The 17,501-nt window shown below is 43.5% G+C and overlaps 1 protein-coding gene across 1 annotated transcript in view; it reads left to right on the top strand.

The window, feature by feature from the left end:
* The window catches only part of BRDT (bromodomain testis associated), a 38,987-nt gene extending 22,832 nt beyond the window's left edge, over positions 1-16,155 (top strand). Inside the window, exons 13-20 of the mRNA XM_052000007.1 lie at positions 4,016-4,077; positions 6,367-6,487; positions 9,826-9,911; positions 10,727-10,850; positions 10,952-11,028; positions 11,779-11,984; positions 13,196-13,343; positions 14,043-16,155. Of these exons, the coding sequence (XP_051855967.1) occupies positions 4,016-4,077; positions 6,367-6,487; positions 9,826-9,911; positions 10,727-10,850; positions 10,952-11,028; positions 11,779-11,984; positions 13,196-13,343; positions 14,043-14,111 (893 nt within the window). The 3' untranslated portion in view covers positions 14,112-16,155. The remainder of the gene's footprint in view (positions 1-4,015; positions 4,078-6,366; positions 6,488-9,825; positions 9,912-10,726; positions 10,851-10,951; positions 11,029-11,778; positions 11,985-13,195; positions 13,344-14,042) is intronic.
* The last annotated feature ends 1,346 nt before the right edge of the window (positions 16,156-17,501 follow it).

The raw sequence follows: 17,501 nt of genomic DNA, 5'->3' as shown, positions 1-17,501 counted from the left end.
GTTCCTGAATCCAGTCACAGAAAGCCTCTATTAAGTTAGGCTTCCTGGGTGCCGGCCGCGGTGCTAAGCTCTGGGGATCGGGGTTCCAAGCAAGGCAGACGGGCAGTCCTCCCACGTTCTGATGCGGCCCAGGATACCAGATTTAGTGTGAGGGGGAGGGGGAGGGGATCTAGAAGGTTAGTGTGAGGGGGAGGGGATCTAGAAGGTTAGTGTGAGGGGGAGGGGATCTAGAAGGGGGGAATGCTCCGGGGAAGGGGGGCAGCGTAGCAAGAAGAGGCCCCGAGTCAGGAGGAAGTGCAGCCAGGCCGGCGGGGGGCAGGGGCAGCAAGGGAGCCAGCAGCCGGTCATGGAAGGCTTTGGTTTGGTCCTGGATGGAGGGGTGCTACGGCTAGGAGGGAACAAGGAGGCAGGGAGCCCCCCAGGGGTGCCATGGCGGTGGGAAGGGATGGAGGGCAGTCGAGGACCCAAAGCACCAAGAGCCAGATGTCGCGGAGGACGAGCCGGGGACAGTAGGTGTTGGAGCCCTGAGGTGGGAAGTGTAGGAAGTAGGGCCCAGAGTTCCCTGCATAGGGATGATCGTCGCCTCCATGGGAGCCAAGGAGATGACCCACCAACCAAGCTAGGAAGGAGGGAGAAGAGGAAAGGGCCCAGGATGGAGCCTGCGGAGTGGGAGGCCTTGGAGAGAGACCCAGCCAAGAAGATGGATAAAAAGTAGTCAGGTAGGAGAGCAGTGTCCTAACCTAGGGAGCAAACACGGTTGGGAGAAGGGGGGAGAAGGCTGCAGAGAAGGGCAGAGGAGGGGTCTGGAGGACCGGGGCCCCCGCACCCCCTGGTGCCTGGCTCTGTTAGCAGAATGGGTGGAGATGCTGCCAGGACGTCCGTCCCTCGGGGAACTTGAGCAGCCAGTCTGGGGGGCAGTCCTAGGCCTCTCCCCGGCGGCGTTTCTTGGCCATGCTGCTCACAGAGAAAGCTGCCTTGGGGAATCCTTTGGATGGCCTTCCCTTGCTCCATTTCTAAGCTTCTTCGCTGGGGACTGAACATAGCCTGGCTGCCCGAACCCATCTTCTACATGCTCTTGCTCCTCCGTAGCTTCCCTGAGTCTGATGGGGTAAATAGAGCAATTACTATGGTGCTTTTGTTTCCGGGAGGCCCTCTTAGAGGCCTTTGGTTGGTTTGGGGCTTTATTTGTCTCTTTGATCTGTCGGCTCATGGAGACTGCATCCCAGTAAAACCCTCAGCTCTTTTTCGAGATGAGATACTTTCTATTCTAACTTCTCTTTGGAATCCAATTCAAGACAGTTACATTTCATTTTAATAGATTTGATTGTGTTCTAGCCTATTGAAGTTAAATCGACTCTTGTCATCCCTGATTTGCCTTTCCTTTCCAACTTAGTTATTTTTGCAGTTTCGATAAGCACAACTTTTAAATCTAAGTTATTGATAAAAATTTTAAACAGTACAGTGCTAAGCTCAGTTTTTTTAAGGCAGACCTATGGAGTTTGGTAAATCAAGTTATTAATGATTTCAGTGTAGCTTTTCAAGCAATTTTAAATCTGTTTATACTGTTTACTAGCTTCTGACTTACCATCTTTTACACCAGAAAAATATTAAGAGGTTTTATCACATGCTTTGTTTAAAAACAGTGAATAGCCTTTTTCTAGCTACCTCTTAAATAATCTTATCAGTTATATTAGTATGACCTGTCCTCTTCTTTTTTTTTTTTTTTTTTTTGCATGCTGGTTTGTAGCAAAGCACTTTATTACATTATTACTAATATTTGTAATCCTTTTTTAATAGGTTCTAAATTCTCACCCGAAATAAAAATCCAGCCTACTGCTCATTCTTTATATCGTTGTTAGGATTTGGAACAATATTAGCCCGTCTTCAATTCTACAGTATTTCTTCCCAATTTCTGTGATCCAATCTGCCAGTTCTTCATCCAAATCAAGTAATGTGATTTTCTGCAGACCATCCAAGTTTGCTAAATATTTACTTCTTAGATATCAGCCTCCAATTGGACATTTTTATCTTGTTCTTTCTCTTTCAATTAGTTGTAGTACCTCCTCATTTCTATCTTTTAAAAACTTCTCCCTAAATCTCTATAGAATTTTGGGCTGTTTCCCCCCTCCCCCTTTAGAGTACTTTTATATTATACCCACGTTATCTATATGTAGGCTAGTCTTTTTCCCCCAACCATGTGAAAAAATAAACCCTACCAATTTCCTTGGACATTAACTTTGAGTTTAAATCTTGTCTCTGAAACTTACCTGCACATAAGCACAATAATACTTGTACCACCTACCTCACAGGGCTGTTGTGAGGGAAATGCCTTGTAAATCTCGCTCTGAAATAGAGTAATTTTTATATTTAGTCTCCCTGGAATAGTGTACCACAGCTGCAGCCTTCTTACAGTCCTCCCTGCACCCCCAGATGCAGCAGATGCCCAGCCGTCCCTGCCCTTTCACCTTGGACCGCTCTCGGATGCTGTCCTCCCATAAACGCTGCCTCCCAGAGCATCCCCCAGACAGGCCCTGGGAGCCCTTCCTCCCAACCATATTGCACCAGGATCAGTGGAGCATGTGAGCTGTTGGTTTATTCCCTGTTATCTGACCACCTCTATTTTCAGTCATAAGCTCTCCCCGGTGTTCTGCCTACATGAAGCCCGTGAGCCTTGGGGCCTGCTCGTGCCTGCCAGAAGCCCCTTGGTTTGTCCTTTGGGTGATCCTTTAAAGAATGCTGAATTTTTTTTAAAAATAAGCCTCCGTGCCAACTGGAAAATTCTGTGATGCTGCCCGTGGGCAGTTTGCCAAAGGCCAAGGGGCCAGTCATTGCCTCCTACTTTATTCTGGCTCATGGCCCGTGCAGAGTATCTGTCCAACATGGTTGAACAGCTTTATAAATTACCTGCATCTCATAGTTGGGGCCATAAGAATTCTTCCTGTTAAACATTGTGGTCACTTGATGTTTACATTTAATTTTAATTACTTCTAAAACCTGTATCGGAATGCTGACGGAATAGTCTTTAATATAATAATGGAGCACGTATCACTTACATACACACACACGCACACACACATATGTTTATGAAGCATATATGTTTTTGTAAAGAAAGATAAACACAAGTAGGTTAGTCATTCTGTTTTAAGCGGAAGTCGTAGAATTTGGCAGACTTAACACGTTTCTCTCCCCTTTTTTTCTCTGCCATCCTCAAATTCTTGATTAATTGATACTGTCAGTCATGACATTTAGAGAACACTTCAAGAACTTAACATTCTTTTGTCAGCTGGAACATGTGGCAATTTTAACATCTAGCCCCAAACATTTTAGGAGACAGAAGGTAATTATTGAAATTAGGAAGGTATCATTAGACAGATAGTGCCAGTAAGGACTAGGCTTAGCTTCCATGGAGCCCAAGAATGGTTAAACCAAGACAAGCGCTCTAGTAGGTTGTGTGTGGGTCTGCGTGCGTGTGTCTGTCGGTGTGAGAGAGATTGGAAGGCCGCGGGCTCTTCAGAGCCGCCCCACCACCAGCCCCCCGCTCTTTCCGAACCGGGTCCCTCTGCCTTGCTGGGACTCGGTCATCTGGGAGGGCTCCCCTGGAGCAGCTTATGGGCTGGAGAGTAGCGTAGCCTTGCCGCCGAGGTCAAGCGAGCCAAAGGCCGCCATCCCAGCCCCAGAGAGCTGGGGGTGGTCAGACGGCCTAGGATTGTGGTGTGGACCTGGAAGGGAGCGCGGCAGGTGGGGCTGATTGTTTTACTGGAGATGAATGGTTTGGGATTTTTTTTTTTTATTGTTTGCTTTAATTGCTAGAAATTTTTGACTAACCATGAAAGGGCCGTGGAAGATACTATATAAAAACGCAAATCAGGAGTTGCTTCTTAATTCCCTTCAAATCAGTCTTCAGTGATCCAGTTTCTATTAATACAAATTATGGGAGATAGGGCAGTCTGCAAATAAACTGTTGTCACCTTCTAAACTAATAAATACTGAGAAATGGATTTCTGTATGTTTGTAGAAACATTTCCTAAGTTAACTGGACTCAGACCGAGTGACTCCCCCTCCAAAGGAAAAATGAAGGTAAGTGGATTCTCAAGTAATTTAGGTTTCTTAAGAATGTGTAACGTGTTTTAATACTGAAAATGTGGTTTGAAATCTGGCCAACTCAAGCCCCAGTATTATTTTTGCATAGATCCTTAACTGCCCAGGACCACCACAAATGCATTGAGTTTGGTATAGCAGGCAGAGCTCTGCCTTTGTTGTCAGGAAGTACAGGGTTCAAATCATCCCTCTCCTCCCCTTCAGTGAAGGGGGTGATTACAACTGGTAGTTGTTATGAGACTCAGATAAGATCAGCCCCGCATTTGCGGTCCTTCCTTTGCCTGTCTGGCTCCCTGGGACCCCACCGGGGCTTTCTTGGCCAGGATGCAGGTGTGATTTGGCGTCTCCTTCTCTGTCTCCTTGCGTAGGAGTGTGGACTCCAGCTTCAGCACTTTAATCCAGCTCCCCAGTTGCCCTCCAATGTAAAGAGAGGGCTCCAAAGCTTAAATTTATCAACTAGAGTAAACGTGCCTTTTATATTTCCTACTTGGCCATAAAATAATCTTTCTCCTTTAAAGAGCTTGAGGGCTAAATAATCTCTTACTTTTCAGATATACCTGGCTAGTTGAAGTAGGAGTCAAATGGGTTCAGAATTGGGAAAGTAAAAATAAATACTTGTGGGAGAGAATAAGAACAATAGGCACTGTACACTTAGCCATATTTCAGAAGTCTATGTAAATCAGAATGTTGATTTTTTTTTTTTTTAATGCAAGTGGTTTCAGGTATGTACTTTCATTGGTGTTTAACGTTATATATATTAGTGGAGGTAAAAGTTTGACTGTTGGGGGGGTGTTGGAAAATTAATCTTGCAATATTATAAATTTTGTTGTGATCTCATTATTGAAGTAAACCATTTCTTAAAGCTGTTTTTGATGAAAATGAGACAATTGTAAAAGCTTTTGCATTCTCTTTAGTAATGGGGAAAGTTTAGAAGAGGGTGGAAGGGTTGAGAAAAGAGATAGCAGAATCCTGGCTTTCTCTTAAACCATTTTGACATGTCTGAGGGCAATCTGTTTGAAATGTCCTAAAGGCTGTTTGTGACTTGGAGCTAGTATTCCAGAGAGGACTGCATATGTAGCTCTGGATGGATCTTCCTGGGGATAATGAACCCTGCCCAGAGCCTCCCGGGATATCTGGGTTTGGGAAGGACAGCCCGGGATGGAGACTCCAGCCCTGGGAGGTGAAGGAGCCTGGAGATGGAGGGTGGTAGGGGCTGGGCACAGGAGCACCAAGGACACGATAAAGGCTGTCACCCAGGTGAGAGGGAGAGCCTGTCTGCCCAGGTACTGGAGATGGGTCATGAGCCCAGGCAGCAACGGCGCCTGCTTTCCATCAGCTCCTTTCAGCCTGGGGTGCAATAGGGGCGAGGGGCCCCAGGGGAACAGTGCCAAGCAGTAGTTGGGACCAGGGGACAGAAGGGCCCGTGGGGGGGCAGCAGTAAAATAGAAAAAGACCAGAAATGGGGAAAATACTAAGGATTGTTGGATTCGATGTGAGAAATGGCGTGGGGGGATCCTTGTGAGTGGTAACAAGATGAGAGTTATCGCCTGTATGGTGCTGACATAGGGAGGGCTGGGTCATAGGAGCTGAGTAAGCATATAATCACACAAATGTGTGGGTATGTATGTTTTTTTAAAATTACAGGAGTTTTCTCTCAAAGTCTTCACCTTTTCAAAGGGGCCATGTGTTTTTTTTCCAGTGAAGCTCAAAATTTTATTGGAATTTTATCTTGAGGGTCTATGACCAATCTTTTAAGAATCTTTAATGAAATCTTATCCAGAGTTAAAGCTTCTGAATAACATGGTTGATTAAGCTGGATCATACTTTTGTTTTATAGTCCTAATTAGTGAATTTTGGGAGGGGGGAAGCAGGGAGAGGGTGTTAATGTGTGGAACTTTAAATACCTTGAAAAGCAGGCCTCCAAACAAGTATATGATTTTTTCCTAGGGGCATAAAGGATTCATTTGAAAGTACATATTCTGGTTTAATTGTTCATAAGTATATTTTTATCTTGTATAATAATATTTCATGAGCAATGCCAAAGATTAATATTTATAATGAAACTTGTTTATGCATATATAGTGTGTGTGTGTATATATATACACACACCTTTATACACATTTGTATTTGTAAGAGATCTAAAATACTTTGATTCATTATACTTATAAGAACACTTAAATAGCTTATAACATTTTAAATTGTTACTTAGCAAATATATTCTTCTTTGCAAAGGGAGTATTTTTCTAATAATTGTTTTTTTGTTTCCAGATCTTGTCTTCTTGTGAAGTATTAAATCAAGATCTATTGGCTCTTAAGAATCACCAAGAACCTCAACAGTCACAGACTTTGCAAAGCCTTCCACCAGCACAAATGAACATATCTCTTTCAAGTAAGGATTTTAAAACTAAACTATCATTTGAGAAATTGTGAAGTGAGTCTGGTTGTGATAACTATTCCTTGAGATTTTTTGGTTTTGTTCATTTCTCCTTAGATTTTTTTGAGATTTCTAATTTGATGTTTGTTTATTTTTTAGTGACATGCCTAATTTGTAGTTTTTTTAACTGATGAAATTGTTTACATTTTCCCTTAAGAATCTCTTAGGCCGAATTCCCAAAATTTTGTTACATTATCTCATTATTTCATTTTTGTTACTGAAATTGTTTCTTTGATTTGTTCTTTGACCCTTCCATTCTTTAGCATCAACTTGTAGGTGGCCCACTGGAGAGAGACTGCTGGGCCTGAATTCAAATGTCTTCTCTTCATGAGGTCAAGTCTGGCTTCAGACATTTATTAGCAGTATGACCCCGGGCAAGTCATTTAATCCTCCTTGCCTCTTCCTTTACCTTCTTCATCTGTAAAATGAGCTCAGGAAGGAAATGGCAGACTAATATCTGCCAAGAAAACCTCACAGAGATACATATGATTAACCACCAACAATTTAATCTCCAATTGATTGTAGTATATAAAAAAAAGTGTTTAATATTTTTAACCTCTACATTTGTGAGATTTTATGCCCTGATATATGGACTCTGTGTGTGTGTGTGTGTGTGTGTGTGTGTGTGTGTGTGTGTGTAGGTGTGTAGGTGCCATGCATATCTAAGAAATATGCATATTCCTTTTTATTCCCATCCAATTATTTTCCAGAAGTCTGCCATATTTAATGTATTTTCAAGTTGTGTTCAAGTTACTAGGGGAGGAGAGAAGGGTTGGTTGCATTTATCCAAGTCTGAGAAGCATAAATTGGTGTACCCTATTTTTTAAAATAATTTTATTGTCTATTTGTCTCTCTAACCTTATTTAACTTTTTTAAAAAGAATTTCTAGATGCTGTTATTTAATGCATATATGCTTAGCAAATATATATGTTTGTGTATTTATGTAAAATCTGTTTTATCTTTTTAAATTTTTGTTGTTAACTAAGATTGTTACTGTTATTCTTGACTTTTTGCCTTGGGCTGAAACATAGATTCGACTCCAGTCCTTTATTTTAATTGCATTTGGATTTTTCTTGTTCAAAACAAAAATAATTCATTCTGCTATTTTCCATTTTATAGGCATGTTGCATTTGAACTCTTATATTCTTTATTTGTCATAAAGGGAGAGTGTAGTGAGTCCATTTCTAGTTCTAGGTTTGATCCAATCTGTTAATGTTCCTCTGTTCTTTCTTTTCAACTAAAGATCAGTGACAGAATCTTTTACTTTCTTTTTCTTTTAAACCTTTGAAAATTCATCTTCCAATCCTCTGAATCTTACCTTTCCTATTATTTATACCTTTTCCTTTTTTTTTATTCTTTCTTGATTGCTCTTGTGTAAAATGTGTTTCTTTACCCAATTATGTGTGTTCAAAGTTTCTGTTTAAGTCTGATCTTTTTATCAGGAATGCTTGTAAATCATTTTTCATTGAAGATTCAATTTTATCTTTGTTCCATGTAGAATTTTTACTCACTTTTACTGGGTAAAGTTATTTTTGGTTGTGTGTTTGCCTTCTGCAATATCAGATTCCATGTTTTCCTTTCTTTTATTGTATAGGCTGCTAAATCATAGGTGATTCTGATTGAGTCTTCTTAATATTTATATTTGTGCTTTCTTAGATTTGGAAGCTCTGGATTTTGCCTGTGTTGTTCCTAGTTCTCATTTGGAAGTTTTTTTTTTTTTGTTTTTTTTCCCAGGGGGTGCTAAGGCATCCTTTTTATTTTAGCTTCTAATTGTAAGAGAAGCATTTACTTTTATGATGTCTTCACTCTTTATTTTGGCTGTGATATTCCAGCAGTCTCATAGTCAGAAATACTTAATTTGACTCTTTAACACAAGGTGTCATTTTGGTCCCCTTTGAAAATGAAGGGCAACAGTCAATCCTTAAAGATTTTTCCTAGGTCAGTTATTTTTGTTGTGAGAACTTAGATTTTTCTTTTTATTTTTCAGCCTTTTGATTTTGTTCTTATATTTCTTGCTGTGTCATGAAATCATTAGCTTGTATTTAATCCTTCTAATTTTAAAGGAGTTTGCTTCTTGGACAATGTTTTATACCTTGTTCAAATGCTGTTATTTTTCTTCTCACTTCTTTGTTTCATACCTCTCATTTCTTTCCCCATATTTTTAGCTCTCTTTAAAAACTTTTGTTTCATCTCTTAAGAATTAAACTATATTATTTTGTATTTGTTCCTGTAAACTCATTTAGCTTTTCCTTTAATAATTTTTATCTGTTTGTTATTTCGTGTGTGTGTGTGTGTGTGTGTGTGTACATTTATGCTAAGTGTTGGAGTAATTCATTCTATGTGTAGTGCCTTGGAGCAAAATATATATATATATTTTTTTTTATTTTGGTTGTTACTGTCCGAGATAATGATTGCTACCCTTGCCTTTTTTGCCTTGGGCTGAAACATAGATTCTACTCCAGGCTTTATTTTAGCTGTGTGCACAGTGTCCAAACTTTCTCTTCGAAGCTTGGCTTGTTTGGGGGCAATTCTCTTGGGGATTTGTCTTGAATGGACTTGTCAACAAAATGGCTTTTTACAGTAAGATTCTTTTTATTGTTTGCTTACTTTTACTAGGACTAGGCCCTGAATGTTCTGGAGGAAGCGCATGGACTGTTCCTATTTCTGTTTTCTTGGGGTACTGAGTGTGGTATCTCTGATCCCAGGGATGACTCAGGCTGGGGACGTGCAACCTTCACAGCCCCAGAATGGCCTAGCACAGTCCATCCTCCGGAGCTCTGCTTCCCCACCCACACCTGGGCTTGGGCCGTGGGCAGCTTCAGGAGGCCACGGCTAGACTCCCTCCCCGCTGGCTGGGTCAGAGGGGCTCGAGGGCTGGCTCCCTTTGGTCTGGGATGCCTGTTGCAGGCGGCATGCTGGGGCTCCAGACCAGCCTGGAACCCCGGCAGCTCCCGGCCTTGACCCCGCTGCTTGTGCCCAGACTCGTTCCTAGCGGGGTCCCTATCCTGGACAGGCCCCCTCCTCTTAGCAAAGCAGGTGGGGCAGCTATCAGCTGGGCCCGGGGCCACCCCTCCTGGGGATGCTCCCAGCCCCACTCTCCTGGAGCGGATCCTGGAGTTGGATTCATGACACCCATGGATCCGACTTCTGGGACCTGAGGCAGAGTGGACCAATAAAGGAAGTTAGGGGAAGGGCGCCAGATCGGGCGCTTGTGCTGGTTACTTTGCGCTTCTATCCTGGGCTGTATAAATGCATATTTGTATATGTGGTAGTGACATTCTTCTCATTTGTAGGTCCTCCTAAAACTGTGTCCCCGGGAGGTGGACAGCGGCTGCCCGAGGCCTCGGGGGTCCATCAGCACTTGCTCGTTGCTTCAGAGGTAACGCTTGTCTCTGCACTCGAGAGGGTGTGAAAGGGTCTCTAGCCGTTTTGTCAGAATGCTTTTTGGCGCTGGCTTTGAATTGACCAGGGAGATCTCTATGGACTTGGTCTCAGGCTCCTCATGCAGGTAGTAGTGTTTGTAGTTTCCACTCCATGTGGAATCATTAGTTCTCTTTTAAGACTTTCTCAGAGACAGACAGTGGGGCCTGATGGGGAGCAGCTGCCGGTAGGGGCCAGGGGGCCACCAATGTCCTGGTGGTTATCCCAGGGTCCCGGGGGGGTGGGGGAGGGTGGATGGGCAGGTGGTTTCTAAGAGTCTTCTCTTCTCTTCTGGAAATGAAAATGCAGGAAGGCTTCTGTTTGGGGGTTTTGGTTCTGGGACTTTAATAGGTTGCCTTTAAAAAAAAAAGTTCACATCCTGCAGTAAGGTCGCAGATTTAGAAATGAAAGACTTTATCCTAGTCCAGCACTGCTCCTGTTTTGTATTTGAAGCCCAGGCTTACTCGTCCCATGCTGCGTAGGTTTTTAAATTGAGGGCCCACTCCTTATTTCATCCATATTTTATCCTCGTCCTTTCTGACAAGTATAACAGAAGTATTTTGTATGTCTGTCTAGTTGCTTATTAACATTGACTAGCTGGCTGCTGTTGGAGCCATCAATTTATCAAATTAGATACTGAAATGTTCATTTTTTAAAAAATCTTTGACTGGTGGAAACAATTTGAGAAAGTGACTTGTGACTCAGAGTTCCACGATCCAGTATGATCATTGATTCGGGAGATCACTGAGCTACCTCGGGGTGTGTTTCCCCCAGAATACTTCCTTAAGTGGTGACAGAAAAGATGAGGCCCTGTCTGTAGTGAAGGCTGGAAAGTCAAGCTCGCTTCCAAACACAGTGTGGGAAGGAATCGACTGCAACCCTGTGAGAAAAGTGGAAAGTAAGTGTGAGCGGCCACTGTTTGGGTCCTTGGACTCCCAAGTCAGTACTTCTGGCACTGTGCCACGAGCCCAAACCTTTAACAGGCCACTTGTGTTGTAGGGGAGGCCGGGATGCAGCCCACCGGCACCGAGGAGAGCGTGTCAGAGCCCGACCTTGACCAAGGGCCTGTGAAGAAGGTGAGAGGATTCCTTTCTGCTCGGCCCTTCTTTGGGGCAAAGTTATTGCGGCGTCCAAAGGATGCAGCTGTCTTTAATCATTCTGTGGACATTTTTGGCTAAATCTTGTGTATACTGGTCTCAAACCTCTTCCTTGTCTTGAAGTTTAATTTACCAAGCCTCATGCATTTACATCTACCGTTTCCAGTTCTAAATTTGCTCATAAATTTTGTTGTTTTTGGATTCTACTATAAATGTGGCTTTTGTATATGAAATACATTTTGTGAACCATGAATGGTAACATTTGTATGTTGTATTTTCCCCACAGCAGAATCCAGCATTTCTTACCAAACTTAGTGAGTTTAATCCTTAGTTCAGATCCTGTCTCTGACCCCGTTGAGTGTGTGATCCACTTTGCTGGGGGGAGGGGGAGAATTCCCTATGCTAAGCCTTCTTGGGTCTGATTTTTGTATGTTGTTCTTCTTTTCCCTTCCCCTTCATCCACAAGGTGGATCGCAATATTTAAAATGAACTTTTAAAACTAGTAATTCTTTTCTAATCTAGTGAAAATTGTTCCAAATTGGAAATGTGTAATACCTGTCCTTAACTATCACCAGTAGGAGAGAAAGGAAAAGTGATGGGCATTTTTCATAGAAAGAAGCCTCTGAGCTTTCTCTCTATTGTGGATGTGGAAGGTGCTTTTGTTGCTGTAGCAGGAATTTGCGTTTCTTTGTTCTTAAGGGTACATTAAGGACTAAAACTTTCCTTTAGGATATAAAGATCAGAAACGTGGACTCTTGGACCAATTTAGGGAAAACGGTCTCCCCGTCCGTGTCATCCAAATCGTCAGATAACCTCTTCAGGCAGTTCCAAAAAGCAGCCATTGAAAAAGAAGTGAGGACTCGCTCTCAGGAGCTGAGAAGGAAGCAGCTGGGCCTGAAGCTGGAGGAGCTCAAGCTGCAGCCTGAGCCACAGAGGTGCGGGAGGGTCTGGGCCACGGCACACGGCGCCAGTGTCTGCCAGGGACCCCTGAGTTGGGCGTGGGGGGCTGGGGGCGTGGAGGCCCACCTGGGCAGCCAGGGGGCGCCATGGCGCACACGGTGCCAGTGTCTGTGCCCAGGAACCCCTGAGTTGGGCATGGGGGGCTGGGGGCGTGGAGGCCCACCCGAGCAGCCAGGGGGCGCCGTGGCACACACGGTGCCAGTGTCTGTGCCCAGGAACCCCTGAGTTGGGCGTGGGGGGCATGGAGGCCCACCCGGGCAGCCAGGGGGCGCCGTGGCACACGGCTCCAGTGTCTGCCAGGAACCCCTGAGTTGGGCGTGGGGGGCGTGGAGGCCCACCTGGGCAGCCAGGGGGCGCCGTGGCGCACACGGTGCCAGTGTCTGTGCCCAGGAAACCCCTGAGTTGGGCATGGGAGGCGTGGAGGCCCACCTGGGCAGCCAGGGGGCACCGTGGCGCACACGGTGCCAGTGTCTGTGCCCGGAGGCCCCAGAGTTGGACGTGGGGGGCTGGGGGCGTGGAGGCCCACCCGGCAGCCAGGGGGCACCATGGCGCACACGGTGCCAGTGTCTGTGCCCGGAGGCCCCAGAGTTGGACGTGGGGGGCTGGTGGCGTGGAGGCCCACCTGGGCAGCCAGGGGGCGCCGTGGCACACGGCTCCAGTGTCTGCCAGGAACCCCTGAGTTGGGCATGGGGGGCGTGGAGGCCCACCTGGGCAGCCAGGGGGCGCCATGGCGCACACGGTGCCAGTGTCTGTGCCCAGGAGGCCTGCTGTCTTGGAGCATAGATGGGCATGGGGATGTCAGGCCCCTGCAGAGGAGGGAGAGAAGGCTGACGGGAGGCTGGCTGCGGGCCTGGGCAGCTTGGAGCTGGCAGACTTGGGGGGCCGAGCCCCCCGGCTGCCTTCTCCCTGGGAGGGAGGCTCCAGCCCCCGAGCTCTCCCTCTCACCCACGAGGCTTTTCTGGGGAGGGGACTGCGGTGGGAGGGTAGGCTCGGGCTCGCTCCTGCTGCCGCCGCAGTTTCCTTTTTTAAGCTGAAGTTACTGCGACTTCAGGTTGAATATCCTAGTCTTAAAGTAACCAAGGTTGCCTAATAAACTATTTACAAGCTCTAAGCGTATTCGTCGGGCAAGAAAGTCCTGGGACAGTTTTCACTATTTTCTGATGAAACAAAAACGTCCTTTTTAAAGGGACTTGGACAAGAATGCAGATAAAGTTCAAGATGACTATTACCCTGAGGTACAGAAGCCATTCCCAGCCCCATTGGAAGCTCACAGGCTTATCAAAGATCGCAATTTGGCAAGAAAGAAAGAGCAAGAACGAAGAAGGAGGGAGGCCGTAAGTAAAACGGGAGCCGGGCCCGGGCCCCCTCCTCAGAGTTCCTGCCTCAGAAAGGGGGGACGGGGGCTCTGTGTAAACACCTTTGGGCCCTGCCAGCTGTCAGATGCAGACTTGCTTCTGGTCCCAAACCCAGGTCCCCTCTTCTTCGGGCCAGGTCTCCAGTTCTCGTTTGTTGGCAGACTGCAGAGTGGTGCCTCTGGCTGTTTGGTGGATATTTTCAGACTTGAAAATTGCCGATTTCTCCTCTAGATGATTGACGATGCTCTCTGCCTCCTTTAGGGGATTCTCAATCCTGGGCAGTGCTCCTGTGCCACCTGTATTATTGTAAACTGTTCTGATTTTTTCCTTGTGGCTAGAGGAATCCTTACCTGCCAGAGGATCCCTTGTGATTTTTTGTTTCTTGGAAGCTTCCAGTGTTTGTTTGTTTGTTTTTTAACCCATAAGGATTTTTATTTTATTTTACCTTTCCCCCATTTTAATAGCTTTTTAAAATTTTACCAAATAATATGCAAAAAGTTTTCAAAAGTACTTTGTTCATATATGCAAAGTGAAGTAGAAAATTAATCTGTAATCTGAACTGCTCAGAAAGTGAGGTTACGGTAAGCAGTGTGATTCTGGTAAACAATCCATTCCGAAGAGATTTCTACTTTATCTTAGTTTTCAACATTGGTTTCGTTTCTCTTCCTTTTTCCGCAGATGGCCAGCACCATTGACATGAATCTGCAAAGCGACATTATGATGACCTTTGAAGAAAACCTCGATTAAGTTGGATGTTCTGAATTAGTTAGTGGTTCATTTGATTAAGTCCCAAGCATGAAGGGAACAAAGTTTAATAAAAGCTCAAGGCAGGGTGAAAGGAGACTCTGTTAGCAGAGTTACATTGGGTTCTAATTCATGGTGACTAAAAAGATTTTCAACTATTTTCTTTAACTCCTGGTTTTTTATATTCCCGGTATTTTTTACGTTAACTAAATTTACAAATTTATAGTTTTGTAATGCTAATTCCCTAGATTATGGGTGCTTACTTAGTAATCTTGTGAAATATTAAGAAACCTATATAGGAATATTCCGAAACAATTTAAAGGACTTTGAACTCTAGTCTCTAGTCTTTCCTTTTAATTTTTATCTTTTATAAACCAAGCATTTATTTGCCTTTGAAAATGAGCGCTTATCTCAACAAATGCTTTTATTCTGGCTTCTTCCTATAATTGTGAGCTCCCAATTGTGAGCACTTCTTTTTGAGCCTTGTGGTCTTCGTGCTTTAAACTTGAACAAAATACTTTTTTGAAGTTTTCTATAAGTCACTCAGTAAATAAATTCCATTGGCAACATCCACAGGATACCCTTTGGTACAGCTCAGGTGTGTTCTCACATAGCATACTAAGATGAACCATCTAGCATCCTAGATGGCTTTTTCAGGCAGTGTATTTTAAGAGTTTATTTTATCCTAATTATTTTCTAAAAGTGAGTAGGACGTAAACAAACTAGCCTGCTTTTTACCTGATGGATAAGCCAGAAGACCCCTGTTGCCAGCACAGCAAAACTTGGATAATGCTTCTGCCTTCTGAGTTTTTCATTCTGAAATTTGGATAACAGTCCAAAGAGCTCCCATTTGTAAAGCACTTAATGCTGTGCCTGATACATTGTAAGCATTGTATAAATATTAGCTATCACTTATTCATATCTAGATTTTTTTTCCCTCTTAACTAAATACAAGTTCTTGTACACTTTACAGTTCTTGTACACTGTATAATTTAATAACTTGAGACATCTACATGGTAGAAACTGAAATCTAAGAGTTAATACCCAGACAGCTTGATTTTATTTTATTTTTTTAATTTATCTTTTTTTAGGACATATTTTTTTCAGGTCAGTTTTTAGTTTATACTCAGTAATTTAATGACCTGAGTTTTTAAAAAATTAATTACATAAAAATAACCTGCAGTTAACACAATATATAAAATAATCCACAAGTAAGAAAAATAAAAATTAGCATACTGTTAACTCTGCTTCATAAATTACTTGAAGAAATTCCCTTATGTTTACCAGTAGACTTCTGTTGGGTTTATCTAAAGTTATCAAAGTTTAAAGTTGAGTAAAGACCTTATAACTACCCTATATTTACTGCCATTTTCTATTAATTAAACAGATGCATCTGTATACGCTCTTATCAGTTCGCACTGCTGTACTTCGGTATATTACAAGACTCGGTAACGTTCTCATCCAGATACTCCTTTCCTTTAGTCCACAAAGGCCAATTACCTGGTTAGAAGTCTATCCACATTTCAGTAGGCTGGTCTTCATTTGATTAGTAAGCCATGTTCGAAAAGTGTTTTTAGCTTGATCAATACTCAAGTATGCATTCTCCTCGCATACCTTTCAAGAACATAGGGGCCCCTCCACGTCTATATGTGAGGAAGCCTAGGTGTCCGAAAAACCTGTGTTACACAATGCAAATGATCCCCCCAACAGCTTTCCTAGTTGTAGTGGTCACAATTTAGTCAGTACAAATATAGGGCATGGAGGAGGAAGAGGATTGACATTAGGAGTTGTCTGTGCACCTGAGAACACCACCTGGTCCTTCAGGGTCCTGGTCCCCCCATTCTTTGCCCAGTTCCCCCCCAAATCAACATGGTCTCTAGTAGTATAATCTGTATAATATGAAGTATGTCAACCTTTACGTTATCCCTTAGGCATGTTCTTAAAAAGCTGTGTATAGATAATGAAGTTTTGTTGACTCACTTTTGAAAATGTATTCAGTTTCATTCAAAGATCTTAATGAGCAATAAACATTGAATTCTAAAATTCAGATACGCCTTTCAAAAAGATTCTTTTTTTAATCGTACAATGTGTGGATGTCATTCTCTGTAAGCACACACACCAGATGTTAACACAACCTTGACCCTCCATTTTTCTTTACACTTTTATAAGCAGAGCTCCAATTGATTATTGTCTTGACATACACATTATAATGAAATGGGAGGAGAGGATAAGACTACATGGGGATCTTCCAGTATAGTTCTTAAATTAACTATTCAACAAACATTAAATACTTACCAGGTTCCAGCCCTATTGATCAGTTTTCATATAGATGGGTATTATTACTCATCTGGGTAAGAGGGAGGGGGAGGGTGGGAAAGGGTTGCATATTTTTTCCTTGATGTCCAATCTGAGACAAAGGAGAACCCAAACTTAATTATGGGTCCAGGTCAGACTTTAACCAAGATGTTCCCTTTCCTTTTGGCTACAGAACCTCCTGAAGCAATTACAGGTATTGGTCTACCTTCATCAGGGAAGATGCTGTGCTCTAGAGAATCTGCCCCAAATGTTCCGACCTGTGGCGGAGCATTCTGAGCCCACCAGCCAGTCCTTGACAATGTAGTGATGCTATTTTGGTGGTCTTTGAGAATGCCAGATAAAGAACTGTAAAGAAAAATTCCAGTCTGTGGGAGGCAGATTGCTAAGAAGAGACTCTTAAAACTGCCCAGTTGAGGAGAAGAACTGGGGGAAAAAGCTTTTTAAAAAAGGGTGGCTAGGGTTGGTGGGGAGGCAGGGTCCTTCAAGAGAGAGTGTGAAAATTGTTTAAAAAACAACAGTCCCCACAAATGAAGAAATTGCATCCTAATGGAAAGGAGTCCTACTAGGTGATCTGCCAGTCCAAATCCAAACATTGTTCTGTATTTCCATACCCATTTTCTCGGGTAGAAGTGAGGCTCAAATTAAGTTGCCTGAGGTGCTCAAGATCACGTTAATTATAAGCACTAGGCAGTCCTCAGCTAAAAATGCTTTCAAGGCCTCCCAAAGTACAAAAAGCTAGCCCAAAGCAGCAAACTCCCTGAAAATAAAAGTCCATCCTATGGCTGTGTGGGAGGTCTAGTTACTAATTGGAGGGTCAGAAGTCCTCATGTCTTGACCTCTAAGAAAAGGGAGTTGGAAGTCTACAAATGAAGTGGGGGTGCCGGGGGTACAGGCCCTGGCACAGAGTGGGGGGGTGTTACTCATGAAGGATGAGGTGGGCTTCATCTGAACTGGTCGAAAGGGAAGAATTCACCCTGAGGTGGTACAAAAGTACATTTCCTTCAACAGGGAAATAGAAGGGGGAACTGGAGAGCCGGTAAATAGCTGTATGCTAATCAAAACTCTAGCTGAGAAACA

This window comes from Antechinus flavipes, chromosome 4, assembly GCF_016432865.1.
Source record: "Antechinus flavipes isolate AdamAnt ecotype Samford, QLD, Australia chromosome 4, AdamAnt_v2, whole genome shotgun sequence".
In the NCBI taxonomy this organism is placed as follows: Eukaryota; Metazoa; Chordata; class Mammalia; order Dasyuromorphia; family Dasyuridae; genus Antechinus; species Antechinus flavipes.
The sequence above is the reverse complement of the archived record's forward strand: the minus strand, read 5'-3'. Positions and strand labels throughout refer to the sequence as shown.